The 17,994-nt window shown below is 41.8% G+C and overlaps 1 protein-coding gene and 1 long non-coding RNA gene across 6 annotated transcripts in view; one reads left to right on the top strand and one right to left on the bottom strand.

Moving 5' to 3' along the window:
- Positions 1–10,669, top strand: part of vwa8 (von Willebrand factor A domain containing 8) — a 257,379-nt gene extending 246,710 nt beyond the window's left edge. For 3 of the 5 annotated variants that reach the window (XM_069889575.1, XM_069889573.1, XM_069889578.1), the window contains 3 exons: positions 5,565–5,663; positions 7,347–7,585; positions 9,340–10,669. In XM_069889575.1, the coding sequence (XP_069745676.1) occupies positions 5,565–5,663; positions 7,347–7,585; positions 9,340–9,448 (447 nt within the window). In that variant the 3' untranslated portion in view covers positions 9,449–10,669. The remainder of the gene's footprint in view (positions 1–5,564; positions 5,664–7,346; positions 7,586–9,339) is intronic. The other 2 variants (XM_069889574.1, XM_069889576.1) reach the window with 2 other exon arrangements.
- The window catches only part of LOC138738749 (uncharacterized), a 29,644-nt gene continuing 22,266 nt past the window's right edge, over positions 10,617–17,994 (bottom strand). Inside the window, exon 3 of the long non-coding RNA XR_011341716.1 lies at positions 10,617–11,177. This is a non-coding gene — a long non-coding RNA (uncharacterized lncRNA). The remainder of the gene's footprint in view (positions 11,178–17,994) is intronic.

Raw genomic sequence — 17,994 nt, 5'->3', positions numbered from 1 at the left:
TATGGTCTTAGATGGTCAAAGAAGCACTTCATCTGCCGCCACTCCCAACTTCTTATTTCCTCACTCCATTAATGAGGTGTTAAGGTCATTAAATGGTTGTCCCACCTGCTTTTGAAGAAATGCAATGATATGATCCCTCAGCTGCCTCTCAAACATATTCATACTTGTACAGATTATTGTCCTCTGTATTAACTGGGCTATCAGTTTTTCCCTCAAAAACCAACAGCAGATGCACCTCACAATAATGTCTTGGCTGTAAAGTATCTTGAGGCCCCAACTTGGAGATTGGAAAGTTCAATCACATGTTGCCCAAAACATGAGTTCAAACAAATTAGACAAGATCTTTTTATCTGATTAAACATCATGTACTTCACACCTGAATGTCTGCAATTTCCAACAAGTTGGAAGACGTCATAAAAACAAATAATTTAATTGCACGGATGCAATTATTTATTTAAAGGTTGTGTGTTTCAAAGGCTAAGCAAGCCCATTCCTCATTGCCCTTCAGTGGTGATGAGTTGCCTTTTTGAATTACTGCAGTCCTCAAGGTGTGGGGAGGGACACAATATTTTTAGGGAGAATGTTCTAAGATTTTGACCTAGCTATGGTGAAGTATCAGTGATATATTTCCAAGTCAGGATGGTGTGTGGCTTAGAGAACAATTTTCAGGTGGTGGTGTGAGCATGACTGTGTGAAAAATTAAGGCACAAAGTTCATAGACTGCACAACAGGCCTTAATCAGCTTAAATGTACACACACATGGTCTCTGTACCTTTATGGCTCCACGAGCTCGACTGACTACCAAAGGGGGCCGACTCGAGTCTTTATACGGGCTGGTGATTGACAGCAGGCAGGTGGGGCCAGCCTCCCAGGTTGCCTACCTGCAGTAGGCTGAAGGAGTGTGGCCCATGTAGTGGTTGTATTACCACAGGTGGGGTCCCCATGATTTGCTGCCCTAGTTCTTTCAGCTGGTTAGATGGTGGATTTGGAAGGAGCCATCTAAGGAATCTTGGTGAGTTGCTGCAGTTCATCTTGTAGATGATACAAACTGCTGCTACTGTGTTTTGGTGGAGTAAGTGAAATGTTATGGGTGGAGTGGTTATTGAACAGACTCTTGTATGGTTGTCAAGCTTCTTGAGGGTTGAAGCTGCACTCATCCAGACAAGTGGTGAGTGTTCCATCACACTTCTAACTTGAGCTTTTTGATGGGAGTTAGGAGTTGAGTTACTCACTACAGGATTCTTGCCTCTGACCTGCCATGTTGTGTATATGGCTATTCCAGTTCATCTTCTGGTTAACGATAATTTCCAGGATATTTATAGTAGGGGATTCATTTATGGTAATCTCATTGAATTCAGGGGGTGAGAGCTGGATTTTCTCTTATTGGATAAGATCATTGGCTGACACTCGTGAGGCACAAATGTTACTTGCTGGCTATGTCCTAATTTGGATGTTGTTCTCCTTCTCACTTCTTTATGCTGCCTATCTCCCCTCCATATGCAGGGTCTTGATCTGAAATGTTGTCCTTTGCCTCTACAGGTGCTGCCTGGCCCACTGAGTCTCTCCAGTTTTTGGTTGCAGATTGCAGCATCTACAATCTTTTGTGTCTCCACTGCCCTGTCTGTTTCATCACTTCCTTAATCTTATCTACTGCATTCAGTGTTCTTGATGAAGTCTCCCCCACATCAATGAGTCTAAATACAAATTGGATGATCACCTCACCAAACACCTGCACTCTGTCTGTGGTTCTAAGCTTGAATCTCCTGTAGCCAGCCATTTCAGCACCCCCAACCATTGCAACACAACACCAAGGCTACCCTAGGCCTTATCCATTACCAGAGTGAAGCCAAACAAAAACTTGAGGACCAACACATTATGAACAGCTTTAAACCCAAAGGCATGAGCACATTGATTGTCTAATTTTCGGTAACCCCACTTCTATCTGGTTCTACTGTTCCCATATCTTTGTTATCTACCATTCTTTCATTTGTATATTTTGCTCAATTGTTTCTTCCCTCCTTCCACTTTCTTTCCAAAACCCACCAGGTCTTATCTCCTCCCCACCTTCTCCCATCCCTTCGTACAATATATAGTTGATATATCCATCTCTCACTTTAATCTCAATAAAGGATTCTGACCCAAAACTTTAACTGAACATTTCTACCCATGGATGCTCTCTGACCCACTGAGTTCATCTGGCAGCTTGTTGTTAACTCCATCAATCTGTTCCCTCTAAAATCTCTAACTTGTGCACTCAGGTACCGGTAATTTGCACTCACTTTTCCTTTCCCTTATGTGCTGATTACAACTACTTCTCCTTCTATTTATTTGTACCTTGGCAAAAATGCCTCAAATCATTGAACTCTCCCAGAAGGCAAAACGTATGTACACACGGAGCATCTATAGTCAACCATGCAACACAGGCGACACAAGATATCAGAACAAATACAGATTACAAGACAAACTTGGAAGTCATTAATGTTTTTTAGATGGCAATGTGGGGAAAATCGCTGAAAAAAATTAACATAATTACTACCCATGTGGTCGTTCACACTGGCACCATTTTAGACTGCAAGTACCTGAGTGCAACAGGTTGGATATGCAGTAGAGTGAATGATCGAGAATGAATTTTTCCAGTACTATTTACACTGAAGGCTTCCTCCAAAGAGTTGTAGGGGACCTGCAGGATAAATTGCGGTGCAGGAATTGACTCAAAATTCCTGCACATTCCTTTTTAGACTGCCCATGTAGCAGCAAAATTCCTTGATTATGCCGTTACATGCCTGCAGTCTAAAAACCCCTAATGACAATGACACCTCCCTTCTGAACAGACTGAACATCTACTATGTACTGTTCACAAAAAGAACAGGCTGATGCCAAAGAAAGCTTCTCCCCCTGAAGAGCAGGCCCCTTGTGTGGCTGAGCCTGAGGTAAGGAGAATCCTATCCAGCACAAGGGGCAGCGGGACTAGATAACATACCTGGTTTGGTACTGAAAGACTGTGCAGGTCAACTTTTGGAGGTCCTTTTGGTAATCTTCATTTTAAGGTACCAAAGAGGGCAACAGTAACAGGCCTCAATGACTGTCGCCCAGTGGCACTAACCACCATTATGAAGTGCTTCGTGTCGGGTGACGGAACATATCAAAGCAAACCTCCCACAGACACTGGACACATTACAATTCACCTACAGATGGAGCCATGCTATAATCTTATCCCAACACTCCATCCTGACCCACCTGGAGAATGACGCCTCATACACCAGACTGCTATTCATTGACCAGCTCAGCATTTAATGCAGTTCATGCTCCAGATTCTCCCTGTGACCACCTAGGTTTCCTTCGGATCCACCAGGTTCTTCCCACATCCCAAAGACGTAGATTAACTGACTGCTGGAAATTGTCCTCCATGTAGGTCAATGACAAAAATAATCAAGAGGGTGCTGATAGACATCCATAAGATAGAATGAGTTGCATGGGGTATGGATAATAAGGAGAGAGGGTCATTCCCCAGAAATCATCCTGGTTCTGATGGGCTGAAAGGCCATCTTTGTGTCATTAGACTAGAATTAAAATCAATACAAATTGAGGGAATCACGAGTCTTTTTAAAAGTTTATGCCAAACAATATCAGCTGCAGCTTCCTAAAACATAGCGGATACAGACAGGCAGATGAAAGGGAGTACTGTGTAGATATGTACAATGGGCAGTGTGGAATAAAGAGCCTTTTTCTATCTAGTACTACTCCATCAAAGGTAACCATCATTTGAACATCTCCAGCAAAACTCCCCACCTCCCCCTGACATTCAACATGACAAATGAATTAGCCCAACATCAATATCTTCTGGGGAAGGTTTCCATTGATGACAAACCACATGAATGCTGCGATTACAAGAGCAGGTCAGCAGGTGGATAATTTCAAGCATGTGCTCACTTTCTGCCTCCCTGAAATCTCTTCTCTATCTGAAGGCACACCTTTTAATTTATTTCAACGTTGACTTTATTTACAATAAAAAAATACACAATACTAGGTATTTTCAAATTTGTAGTATCATATTTCTATATCTTCTTTGGCTTGGCTTCGCGGACGAAGATTTATGGAGGGGGTAAATGTCCACGTCAGCTGCAGGCTCATTTGTGGCTGACAAGTCCGATGCGGGACAAGCAGACACGGTTGCAGCGGTTGCAGGCGAAAATTGGTTGGTTGGGGTTGGGTGTTGGGTTTTTCCTCCTTTGCCTTTTGTCAGTGAGGTGGGCTCTGCGGTCTTCTTCAAAGGAGGTTGCTGCCCGCCGAACTGTGAGGCGCCAAGATGCACGGTTTGAGGCGATATCAGCCCACTGGTGGTGGTCAATGTGGCAAGCACCAAGAGATTTCTTTAGGCAGTCCTTGTACCTTTTCTTTGGTGCACCTCTGTCACGGTGGCCAGTGGAGAGCTCGCCATATAACACGATCTTGGGAAGGCGATGGTCCTCCATTCTGGAGACATGACCCACCCAGCGCAGCTGGATCTTCAGCAGCATGGACTCGATGCTGTCGACCTCTGCCATCTCGAGTACTTCGACATTAGGGATGAAAGCGCTCCAATGAATGTTGAGGATGGAGCGGAGACAACGCTGGTGGAAGCGTTCTAGGAGCCGCAGGTGATGCCGGTAGAGGACCCATGATTCGGAGCCGAACAGGAGTGTGGGTATGACAACGGCTCTGTATACGCTTATCTTTGTGAGGTTTTTCAGTTGGTTGTTTTTCCAGACTCTTTTGTGTAGTCTTCCAAAGGCGCTATTTGCCTTGGCGAGTCTGTTGTCTATCTCGTTGTCGATCCTTGCATCTGATGAAATGGTGCAGCCAAGATAGGTAAACTGGTTGACCGTTTTGAGTTTTGTGTGCCCGATGGAGATGTGGGGGGGCTAGTAGTCATGGTGGGGAGCTGGCTGATGGAGGACCTCAGTTTTCTTCAGGCTGACTTCCAGGCCAAACATTTTGGCAGTTTCCGCAAAACAGGACGTCAAGCGCTGAAGAGCTGGCTCTGAATGGGCAACTAAAGCGGCATCGTCTGCAAAGAGTAGTTCACGGACAAGTTTCTCTTGTGTCTTGGTGTGAGCTTGCAGGTGCCTCAGATTGAAGAGAAGTATTTTTAGCATAGTATCATATTTGTTATTGTGTTTTGTAGTATTGACGATTTTTAACACTAATGCCATCTGAACGCTCACCCTCGATGTAACGGAGAGCTTTCCACATTTAAATGCATGCACTTCAGGAGACTGGAGGATACAGTAGCCCAAAACCTTTATCAGTGATCCAAATATTCATTTGCTCCATCATTGAAATTCTGGCTGCAATGTGTTAGACCTGTTAGATTTTGTTGGAGGGATCACAAACCTGTGATCTCCACAAGGGCAGCAAGTGCATGGAAACTTCACCGCTTGACACTGAAACATACCACGCAGACTGAGATGGTTCACTGCTACTTGCTCAGGAGTATGGGATTGATAATAAATGCTAGCTTTGATGGCAGACTTGCACAAATTAAAGAAAATCATTCCATCTGATGGTCTATTGTTTCTTTTCAGTATGACATTGTGGGCCACTCAGGAGATGGATTCAATATCGAACTAGTCAGAAGCGAAAGGATTCCGAAAAACAACAAAGAGAGACTGCACATTATTAAGGTAATGTGTTTTGCTATTTTGGTTATCATGGAACTAGGTTTCTTTTGTAGAGGTGAAATACAAGAAGGAGCAGACAGTACATAAGCCAATAACAGGAACAGGCTCTTCAGCCCATGTGTCTGTGCTGAACATGATGCCCAAGTTAAACTCAAATTCTGCCGCTTGTACATAATCCATATTCTTCCAGTCTCTGCCTATTCATGTGTGTATCTAGAAGCCTCTTAAATAATATTATTGTATCCAGTTCCAACACTATCCCTGGCAGCCCCTTCCAGGCACTCACCCTCTGTGTGTAATAAAAAAACTTGCCCCACACATCTCTCTTAAACTCCCTTCTTTCCTACCCCTCCCTCCCACCACACTTTCCTCTAGTATTTGATAATTTTAGCCTGGCAGAAAGATTCTGACTGTCCAGCATATCAAATTTTATAAACTTTCATCAATAGGTCAGTAAGTCATTTTAAATTTGAGGTCGATGGATTTCTTTTTTTTTGTCAAGGGTGTGAAATGTAGGGCCAGGGATGGTGAATAAAATTAAGATGCCAATTAATCAAGATCTCGTTTCATTGTTAAGTAGGCTCTGGAGGCCTAAATGGCCTACCCCCATTCCAATGAGTGCAAAGGCCATATCCTTTGTAAACTGCAACAGAGAAGCAGAGAGGGCTCCCAAGGTTCAGAAGCTGAGTCACCAGGCAGGTGCGACTGATGTGATGAGTTCAGACATAGGGTGTCCAACCTGAACCATTAACTCTGTCTGATGTTGCTGAGCATTTCCAGCATTTTCTCCCTTAAATACACTCAATAACTTGGACTCCACAACTGCCTGTGGCAACATATACCACAGATTCACCACCCACTGGCTAAAGAGATTCCTCTGCATCTCTAAGTTGACCCCCTTCAATCCTGAAGTTCTGCCCTCTTGTTCTAGACTCTCCCACCATGGGAAACAACATTTCTGCATCTACTCTGTCCATGCCTTTCAACATTCGATACCCTGTGTTTCAATGAGATCCTCCTCATTCTCCTATATTCCAATGAGTACAGGCCAAACATTCTTCTTGAGATAACCCTTTCATTCCCGGATTCATCCTTGTGAACCACCTCTGAACCCTCTCGAACGCTAGCATTATCTTTCTTAAATGCGGAACCCAAAACTGCTTACAATTCTCTAAGTGAGGTCTTACCAATGCCTTATAAAGCCTCAACATCACACCCCTGCTCTTATATTCCCTTCTTCTTGAAATGAATCCCAGCATTGCAAATACCTTATCACCACAGATTCAACTCGCGTTTACCTTCAGGTTATCCTGCACAAGGACTCCCAGGTTCCTTTGCATCTGGAAATTTTTAATTGTCTCCCCATTTAAAAAATAATCGTCTGTTTATTTCTTCCATAAAAGTGCATGACTGTACACTTTCCAACATTGTATTTCATTGCCACTTCTCTGCCATTCTCCTAATCTGTCTTTCTGCAGTCTCCTTGTTTCCTCAACACTACCTGCTTCTCCACCTACCTTCATATCATCTGCAAATTTAGTCACAAAGCCATTCATTCCATAATCTAAATTGTGGGTGTGTGTGTGGTGTGTAGTTTGTGAGTGTGTATTATGTAATGTATATGGTGTAGTGTGTGGAATTGTGTGTATGCACAATTTGTCACTGATAAGTGTCTTCCTTCTTTAGGTGATGCATGCCCACGCCCAGTTTTGCATGAGTGGGGACCACACTCTTGAAGGGACAGAACACGCTATACAAGAGATTGCTAAAGAAGAGGCAGATGAACACTTTGTCATTGTGCTAAGCGACGCTAACTTGGAGCGGTACGGTATAAGTTCTGCGAGGTTTGCTCGAGCCTTAACCTGCAATCCTCAAGTTAATGCTTTTGCCATTTTCATTGGATCCCTGGGTGATCAAGCAGAAAGGTATTTACATTGCACTTGTGAATTATTCTTGATTTGTTCATGTGTGTTCAACATCCACACCCAGTGTTTAATTCTAAGCTGGAAAGATGTGTTCAAATCTTACTCCATAGAGCTGAGCTCCCACTTCTGACCAATGCAGTGTGGTGATGGTGCCATGCGTGGAGGTATTAATGTTTTAGATGTGATATTACATAGAGGACTAATTTTGCCACAAATCCACGGTAGAGGTAGATTGAGCTAAAAAAAAATCTGATTCATATTGGATCCCTCTAACTCCGAGTCAGAAGAATTTGGGTTTATACCACACGTGAGAGAGTTTCACCCTTTTGGAGGTGCTGTGCTTTGTTTAAAACTGAATCCCTGCCTACTCCCACAAACCCAATGGATAGAAGTGGATGATGGAAAGAAGGAGTACTTGACATCTGATGTGAAATTGGCAGATCTGAGGGCCTGTTTCCATGCTCTGTGGCTCCATCAAAGAACCAGAGAGATCCCCAATGAAGGCGCAGAGGCGACTACAGAAAATGGAATATGAAGCCAAGCATACTCTGTTGGAGCATCTCAACAGGTCGAGCAACATCAGTGGGAGAGGAACAGTCAATGTATCAGGTCGGAACCTTCATCAGGACTAGATGAAGAGTTTTGGCTCAAGACGGTGAACATTCCTTTTCTCCCACTGATGCTGTTTGACCTGCTGAGTTCCTCCAACAGAGTCCAATTGGCTTTAAGTTTCCCCAGTGTTCTGGATATCATTATCTTCAGTCAACATCAATATTCAGTCAATATTTTGTGGTTTATGGGAGATTATTGTGCACAAATTTATAGAATCAAAGGGCACAGATACAGGCTCTTCAGCCCACCATGTCTAGGCTGGCCATCAAGCACCCATTTGTACTATTTCCATTTCCCTGCACTTGGACTGTAGCCCAGAATGCCTTGCTGACATAGGCACTCACTAAGATATTTCTTAAATACTATGAGAATCTCTACCTCCCCCACCACACACAGGCAAAACATTCTTGATTCCAACCACCCTCCAAGTGAAAAAATAACATCTTCCTCACATCTTGTCCAAGCCATCTGCTCCCTCCTGAAGCTCTGTCCTTCAGGTTTGACCCCAGTATTAAAAGTGCAGGTAGAGGAAGCTCATCTACACTTCTGAGAGGCTCAGATAAAATCCTTATTCAAACCATATACTGGAGTGACTGCTGCTCAATGAAGCTCATAAGGAAGTAAGCTTTTGGCATTTTGCCTTTGTACCACAGGTTAATATTGAATGTCACATCCCGACAATTAAATGTGAGCAGTGCTTTCATTTAAAAGAACTATAAAGCAATGCAAAATAAAGGTCAAACCATATTTGGCAGCCTTGATATCTTGGTTCATCGACGCTATTAAGTGCATGGTGTTTCTCTGGTGTACAATGATTCTTTATTGCCATTATGGGATTCTCAAATACAATAGTATTTGAATTGTGCTTAAACTTCTTCCTAAGAGCTGCCACTTGGTCTCTGTGTGTTGAACCATGGTGAGTGGCCTTTGAATGCAAAGACTGTCGAAACAGAGCACTTATGCTTGAAAGGAAGCTGGCATTTAGTCTCTGAGTGCTTCCTCTCCCTGCTGCTGGATGATATGCAAAAGAATGGCATGTATTGTTGAGTTGGACAGCAGCAAAAAAACTTGCTTTCTGAAAAGAAAACTCTTGAAGCATTTCCACTCAATAATTTGCAATGTTAATTTGCTTTGGATTGTAGGCTCCAACAGACTCTGCCAGCTGGAAGGTCCTTTGTTGCCATGGATGCCAAAGAAATCCCCCAGATTCTACAGCAAATCTTCACGTCTACTCTGCTATCTGCAGCCTAGGATTGTCCAGTAGGAGAGATGTGCGTACGGTGGGAAAAAAATCATCCAATTCATTTACCTAATTTTGCAAGACATTCCCAGCACTTCTGCAGTGATGCTACTTAATCCTTCCATTGCATTTAGCTGTTCATCCCCTGCAGTTTTGGGACAGAGGCACAAAGAATTTCTGCTACCAAACTTCCTTACCAGTTGAGACATCTCTGCAGAGGATTGCAGTGTCTTTTAATCGTCTACTTATAAACCTACAAACTGATGGCTAAAGTGTACGGGTGCATTAAATTAAGTCACGTAAAGAGGTTTCAGTAAACCTTTCTAATTTACAAGTTTCCTCCTACCATTCGAAAATGTATGAGGGGTTGTAGGTCAATTAGGTGTAATTGGGTGGCACAAGTTCGTGGGCCAAAAGGGCCAGTTACGGTGCTGTAGGTCTAAATTTAAACATTTAAATAATAATATTCACAGTAATCCTAGTGCAAAAAAAGTGACTTGCAATAATGCGGACAGTCCTTTTGTGGTGTCAGAACAATCCATGATCAGTGTAACAAGGGGAGGCTCAAGAGGGTGATTGCTGTTGGAAAGAAATTGTTCTCGAATCTAAAGTTACTGGTTTTCAGGCTTCTGTAACTTCTACCTGAAGATAACAGTGACCAGGATGAAGGAATTCCTTTAAGATTTGGCTGCCTTCTTAAGGCAGTGCAGCACTTGGGTATCTGCAATGGACAGGAGGTCAGACCTATGATGTGAGATCAGAACTTGGTAAAAACTAAGGGTTGCAAAGGGTCCTTGCAATGAGATTCTGTCACCACAGCCTCTTTCTTCCAGGCTTCATGGTGCAGCTCTAAAGTAGGAATGATGTAAAAATAACTGATGTTCATCTATATCCTCTTAGTCTTTATATTCTCTTTAAACTACTAAAAGCCAACTGATACATAATTCTCATATTTTCACATATGCCTGTAGAGGAGGGCTTAGGTTGAATATCCTGGGATATCGTTCCTGGGAAGAACTTTTGCCGGAGTCCATCACCAGTGAGTTAAATCTCTGTATTCGATATATTCATTACTTAAGAAGATGCATCTTATTGTAAGTAATTTGTAAAGAAAAGCAGGATGTAATTTAGACACTAATTGATAGTTCACAAACTGGATATAAATTACATATTGGCAAAATTGTGGTTTAATTCAAAATGTGTTAACAAAATAAAGTCCAATCTATTTATTATCTTGGCGAATAAAAACATGCAGTTCATCTTACAGAGGTTCTATGATTATCTCACATGCAAGGTCAACTTGTAGAGTTGTAGAGATTTAAGTTGGCAGCCAGGTGTGGATAATGTCATTCTCCAAGTAGTTGACACACCTGGGATTCTCGGGGCCAACCATGGCATTCTTAATTCTCATTCCAGAAATCTGAGCATAGAAATACAGGGTGGCATTCCAGTGCAGCACTTAGAGAGTGCTGGGTTGTTGGAGATGCCATCTTCTGGGTGAGATGTTAAACCAAGACTGTCTGTCTTCTCAAATAGATGTAAAGATCTTTGGGCACTAGTTCAGAGGGCATAGAGATTCTCCCCAATGTGTCGACAATCTTTATCCTATATTTGACACTGCCAAGACAGATCCCTTGTGTATAAATCAGCTACATTCTGTTTATAATTGAAACAATGACCACACCTTGTAGATACTTTAAAAAGCAGAAAATGGTGAAACTCTGGTAAGTCAGGCAACATCTATAGAGAGAGAAAAACAACATTAACATTTCAAGTTGTCAAGTTACAGTATGGAAACTCCATGCCCTCTATTAAATTGAACTGTTAATTAATTGTCACATACAGTGAAAAGCATGTCAACTCGTACAGCAGAAGTGCAAGAATAATAAATAAAGGGGTAGAGAATAGTGTTAAAATAAGTCAAACAGTACAGGGTATAGGGAAGAGTACAGTTAAAAATAGTGTAATGACATCAGCTTTTGCAATGTCAGAAATTCTAATGGTTATAGAGTAAGGATGCAAGAAGGTAGAATTAGAGCATGATCTAAGATGATCATACTTGGATACTCACAAGCTTAAACAAAGTTAATTAGCTGGTTGTCAATTTAATAATAATCAAGCCTGGTATAGGCTTTATGAATGAATGAGAAACAAAGAATAAACTCTAGAGGTAGGATTCAAAAATCTCCATACCTCAGACCTCCCATATCAGATAAGAAGGAGTGTTTTGTTAAAGCCGATTTCGGGAGATTAGTCTCTTTTTTTCGAAGACCAGACTAAAATTGTGTTCAAACAACAATTAAAATCTCCATCTAAAATTAGTGAGAATTGGGAAAGGTCCAGTAAAAGATCAAAAACTTTTTCAAAAAATATTGAGTCATCCACATTTGAAGCATAAATATTGGCTAAAACCACCAGTTTATTCTGTGGTGTTGCAGTAAGAATATTATAGCGCCCTATTTTATCCATTATACTATTGTGCAGTATAAATGATATATTTGGTTGTATTAAAATGGAGGACCCCCCCTAATTTTGGCTTCGGGGTTGAGTGATAACATTGACCCCTTCCATTTAAACATTGGTCTGTCTTTTGGATATGTGTTTCTTGGAAGTACGTAATATCTGCCTGTAAATATTTATTGAGCACTAAAATCCTTTGATGCTTTATGTGTCCATTAAACCCCTTCATGTTCCATGAGATAATTTTAATTCTAAATCAGTAAAAACATACCTTGTACAAATTGTTGCCATCCCCAACCCCGATTTTCAGTTCTTCCATGTTCTAGTGATGTTCCCTTCATTTCTCCATGAATCACTTTATATGATTCCTCCTTTCTACTCTGACCAATATATGAACTAAGAGCCAGGGAAGATGCTACCTTCTATCCAGGGTCTACCGTCATCTGGGCTATTCCCATTTGCCTGCAATTGGTCCAGATCTAACTAAACCTTTGAGGCAACTACTTTCCTTTATAGTCACTTGGAGAATATCAGAAAAGTTGTTGTTGCCTATGTCTCATTCAAATTCATACTAAAGTTGAGTTGAGTTTTCCAAAGTTTAGTAAATGGCATTAAACTTTGTTAATGTTATTATCAGTTGTTTAAAAACTTACAGAAATAGACTAAGAAGACCCTGATAACTCAGTGGTTAGAGCACTGGCCTTGTAAACCAGGGGTCACAAGTTTGTTCCTCACTGGGGCCTCATTTCTGTGAGGGGCGCTGGACAAAGTGGTGACTCTGTTTTCCTTACGGTAGAAAAAGTTTAAAAATTTCATGTATGTTACATTCCAAATGTAGTGTTACGTGACAATAATGGAATCTTTACCTTTAGAAAATCATTGGGAAAGAAAAGATGAATTATGAAAGGAAGTTGGCAAATAACCTACAAAAGGATATTGAGTTTTTTAAAAAATATATGAAGAGTAAAAGAGAGACAAAGGTAAATAGAAGATCGATTGAAAATGATATTAGAGAAATTATAATGGGTAACAAAGAGATGGCAGAGGAACTAATGAGTATTTTTCATTAGTCTTCACTATGAAAGACATTAATAATATATCTGATAGTCAGAGGTCTCAGGGAAAAGAATTAAATATTTTCGAGATTACTAAAGAGAAAGTGCTTGGTAAGCTAAATGGAGTAAAGGTAGATAAGTCTCCCAGACTGGATGAGGTGCACGTACGGGTGCTGAAAGAGGTGGCTTTAGAGATTGTGGAGGCATTGGAAATGATTTTCCAGGAATCAATAGTCTTTGGTATGGTGCCAGAGGATTGAAAGGTCACAAATATAGTTCCATTTTTTAAAAAAGGGAGGCAGAAAAAAAGAAAATCAAAGGTCTGATAGCAATAGTTGGAAAGTTATTGAAGTTGATCCTCAAGGATGAGGTTATGAAATACCTCGAGGTGCATGACATGATAGGTCCAAGCCAACATGCTTTCACGAAAGAAAGATCCTGCCTGACCAACCTATTGGAATTTTTTTAAGTAATCTCAAGTAGGATGGACATGGGCAAAGCTGTGGATGTTGTGTATTTGGATTTTCAAAAGGCCTTCGATAAGGTGTCACATAAGAGGCTGCTTAATAAGATGAGAGCCCATAGAATTACAGGAAAGATATTAGATTGGGTGGAGCATTGACTGATAGGCAGGAAGCCAAAAGGTGGGAATAAATGGATCTTGTTCTGGTTGGTTGCCAGTTACTAGTGGTGTTCCGCAGCGGTCAGTGTTGGAGCCGCTTCTTTTTACAAAGTATATCAATGATTTAGATTATGGATTGAATGGTTTTGTGGCACGTTTGCAAATGACACCAAGATTGATGGAGAAGCAGGAAGTGTTAAAGAAACCGAAAGGTTGTAGAGATTTGTACAGTTTAGGAGAGTGAACAAAGAAATGGCAGATGAGATAATATGTTGAGATGTGTATGGTTGTACATTTTGGAAGAGGAAAAAAACAGGCAGATTATTATTTAGATGGGGAGAAACTTCAAAATTCGGAAGTGCAAAGGGACTTGGGGGTCCTTGCGCAGGATAACCTAAAAGTTAACCGCCAGGTTGGATTGGCAGTAAAGAAAGAGAATGCAATGTTGGCATTCATTTCAAGAGGAATAGTGTTATCAGGGTAAGGAGGTGTTGAGGACCTATGGGACACTGGTGAGACCTCATTTGGAGTATTGTGTGCATTTATGGGTCCCTTATCTTAGAAATGATGTACTGATGTTGGAGAGAGTTCAGAGAAGATTTATGAGGAATGCAAGGACTAACATACGAGGAGCATTGATCAGCTCTTGGACTGTGTTCATTGGTGTATAGAAGTTGATCCTCAAGGATGAGGTTATGAAATACCTCAAGGTGCATGAATGAGAGTAGAGGAAGACCGAAGGCTGGAAGATGATGAGTGTAGATACAAGAGGCTGCAGATGCTGGAGTCTGACAAGGAAGGAAGGTGATGAGTGGAACCAGATACAGGGAGGGATGGTGAACAGATGGAGCCAGTTGAGGAAGGGGTAAGGAGACACAGTAGATACACAGTAGATTGTGTGTGGATTATAGTCAGACGGAAACCAGATAGGGATAGGAACAAAACTGTGCAATGTGCAAGCTGAAATTAGCAAATTTACCAATCATACTATTGGTTTATAGGTTTAGAGCACACATGTCAAACTCTGGCCCGCGGGCCAAATTTGGCCCGCAAGATTATTTCAAAAATGTATTAGAGGTGGCCCGCTGGCTGCCGCGCCAGTACAGCGCATGCACAGTAATACAACAAATCCCAGAATGCATTGGCGTCAGCCTGCTAATCGCCCCCACCTCCTCTGTTTACGTTGCAGGGTCTCACCATGGACTCTGGTTTTGGGGCCTGGCCGGTGTCAGGGGAAGCCAAGGCCGCTTCCCAGCGCCCGGAACCGGAGGCCTTGGGCCTGACCTCGCCAGGACTGTTGCCCACTCCCCCTCCCTGCCGCAGGCCGATCCGCGACTCACGGTGACGGGGCCGCTGATCCGCCGAGATGCCGCCCTGCAGTGAGAGCCGATGCCCCCGCACTGTCGTTGTCCAACCCGATCGCCCGCAAACCCCGCCCTCCCGCACACAGGCCTGAGTAAGGATTATGAACTTTAATCTCAGGATAAAATGATCTTCCAATAGTTTCATGTCACAGTGATAAATATATTCCTGGTTAAAAATGGTCCTGCACCTGGATACAAGCTCATTAGGCATAAAACTTGAAAAGTGTGTAAATCAAAGGATATCTGTACCAATGGAAAAAGGACATGCCCACAATCAGTCACCCATTTGATTGTTTCAGGAATCATGTTATTCTCCCACATTCTCAATAGCCCTCAGATTTTACTATTTGACAGCACACTAGCAACATTTGACAAATCCTCTATAGAGAAATATTATTTATTGAATATTTTATTTCTCATTTGTTAATGCTTCTGGAAAGAGTTTATCCAAAACTATTATTAAACATTTATTTTAATAAGAAAAAGTTTAACATTACATATGTTGAAAGAAGAGAAAACATGCAGATGTTGTTGAAGATTTTCAATAAATATTTAGTTCGGCCCTCAACTTAGTCCAAGTTTTTAATTTTGGCCCTCCGTGAATTTGAGTTTGACACCCCTGGTTTAGAGGATTGGACAGAGTAGATGTGGATATTTCACTTGGTGGATGAGTCCAGGTCAAGAGGGCACAGTCTTAGAATTAGAGGGTACCCATTTAAGACAGATGAGGAGACATTTCTTTAGCCAGAGGGTCATGGATTTGTAAAATTCATTGCCATATACAGCTATGGAGGCCCAATCAGTGGGGGAGTTTAAGAGGAGAATGATAGGTGTCTAATTAGTCAGGGTATCAAGGGATATGGGGAAAAGGCCGGAAATTGGAATTAGATGTGAGAATGGTTTAGCTCATGGTGGAATGGCAGAGCAGACTCAGTGGGCCAAATGGTCTACCTCTGTTCCTTTATCCTGTGATCTTGTTACAAGCCATTGAACAGTTGTTAGATGGTCAATAGAAATTGTCAGAATTTTTCCGATCCGTCCATTTTGCAGAACTAAACTAACAACATGTTATCACTAACATGGCCGAGAAACTATCTGTAACCTGGGCTCAAAGATGATGCTAGGAGACAGCATAAAGATATGTTAAACAACGTCCAGAAAGCCAGAAACAGAATTGTTTGCAATCCATTTTAACCCTTACAACCTTTCTTATCCATAACCAATGTTTTTGTATCATCATAATGTACATGTTCCCTTTCTAAGATTTTCCCCAGTTGTTAAGAAGGTCAGTGACCCTTTTTCAGAATAAAGACATCTTAGAAAGGAAGCAAGTCGTGAAAGGGGGTGGATGGGAAGGTGGAGAGTACAAAGGGACTGTTTTTCAAAAGTACTTAAGAACAGTGAAGCACTTTAGAATCACTTGAGGTTGTGAACAGAGCAAGCCTTTGGTTTCTGTAATAGATCTATCAAACCACACCACTTAATCAATTATTCTTGTTGCAAGCCCATCTGCTGCTTTGTGCTTGCTTCCCATTCATCTTCTCCGTTTTTATGTAAATATGTTATTCTTAAATAATGTGCTGTTTCTGTCATTTTAATTGTTTGGTAGAATGTGTGATGTACAAGAAAAGCAACCTTTCCAGCATTTCCCTTCAACCTTTTACTGAGTCAACCATAGTTCAGACGGTCAGAAGGCTGCGTGTTCAAGCCTCACTCGTATGGTCAGAGGTTCCTTTTCTTTAAATGAATTGGCTTAATAAGGGCCTGCCTGCGGACCGAAAAAAAAAACTGCTGGAGCAACTCAGCAGGTCAGGCAACATCCATGGAAGCAAAGGTATGATCGGCGTTTTGGGCTCAGACCCTGCAGCAGGACTGAGAGGCAGATAGAGCTAGTTGGAGATGGAGAGAGTAGAGGAAGACCGAAGGCTGGAAGATGATGAGTGGAGATACAAGAGGCTGCAGATGCTGGAGTCTGACAAGGAAGGAAGGTGATGAGTGGAACCAGATACAGGGAAGGATGGAGCCAGTTGAGGAAGGGGTAAGGAGACACAGTAGATTGTGTGTGGATTATAGTCAGACGGAAACCAGATGGGGATGGGAACAAAACTGTGCAATGTGCAACCTGAAATTAGCAAATTTACCAATCAAACTGTTGGTTTATAGGTTTCCCAGGCAGATTATGAGGTGTTATACTTCCAGTTCATATTCACCCTCACACTAGCAGTGGAGAGAACTAACAGGTCACTGTGGGAATGGGAAGGAGAGTTGGAATGGCATGCCACTGGCAGTTCAGGGTGGTCATTGCAGTCAGAAGTCAGGTCCACTGTAAAGTGATCGGCTAGTCTACACTTGATGTAGAGGAGGCTGCATCAAGTGCAGGAGACCATGTCGGGAAAGGTGAATATCAATTGACCCTGTCTACTATGTACTAAAAACAACTTATTTGATAAACCTTAAGTCATCTGCTCTTGGCGTACACCTAAAATAAAACAAGGTTCAAAGTTCAGGATAGTTTGGTGAATAATAGTGCCATTGTAAAATGGACCCAAGTATTCAGCCAGGTTAAAGTGCTATTTAAAAGCAAGCTGTGTGATCCAACCACAACCTCGCTGCCAGTATCATTGGCTTATTGATGCCAGAGATTACCAGTGAGCAGACATGAAGTTGCTTGGAACTATATTCGCTGGAGGGTTCAGAAGAATGAGAGGAAATCTCATAAAAAATATAAAATTTTGAAAGGAATAGATAAGATAGAAATAGGAAAGTTGTTTCCACTGGCAGGTGAGACTAGACTAGGAGAAATAGCCTTAAGATTCAGGGGAGTAGATTTAGGATGGAGATGAGGAAAAACCACCTCTTGCAGAGAGTAGTGAATCTGTGGAATTTTCTGCCCACTAGAACAATAGAGACTGCCTAATCGAACATAGAACACTACACCACATTACAGGCCCTTTGGCCCTCAATGTTGTGCGGACCCATATATTCCTTAAAAAAATTAAACCCTCCCTTCTCTGTGACCCTCTATTTTTCTTCCATCCATTTGCCTGTCTAAGAGT

The sequence above is a fragment of the Narcine bancroftii genome, chromosome 7 (assembly GCF_036971445.1).
Source record: "Narcine bancroftii isolate sNarBan1 chromosome 7, sNarBan1.hap1, whole genome shotgun sequence".
Classification (NCBI taxonomy): Eukaryota; Metazoa; Chordata; class Chondrichthyes; order Torpediniformes; family Narcinidae; genus Narcine; species Narcine bancroftii.
Note: the sequence above shows the minus strand (reverse complement) of the source record. Positions and strands in the feature narration are given on the sequence as shown.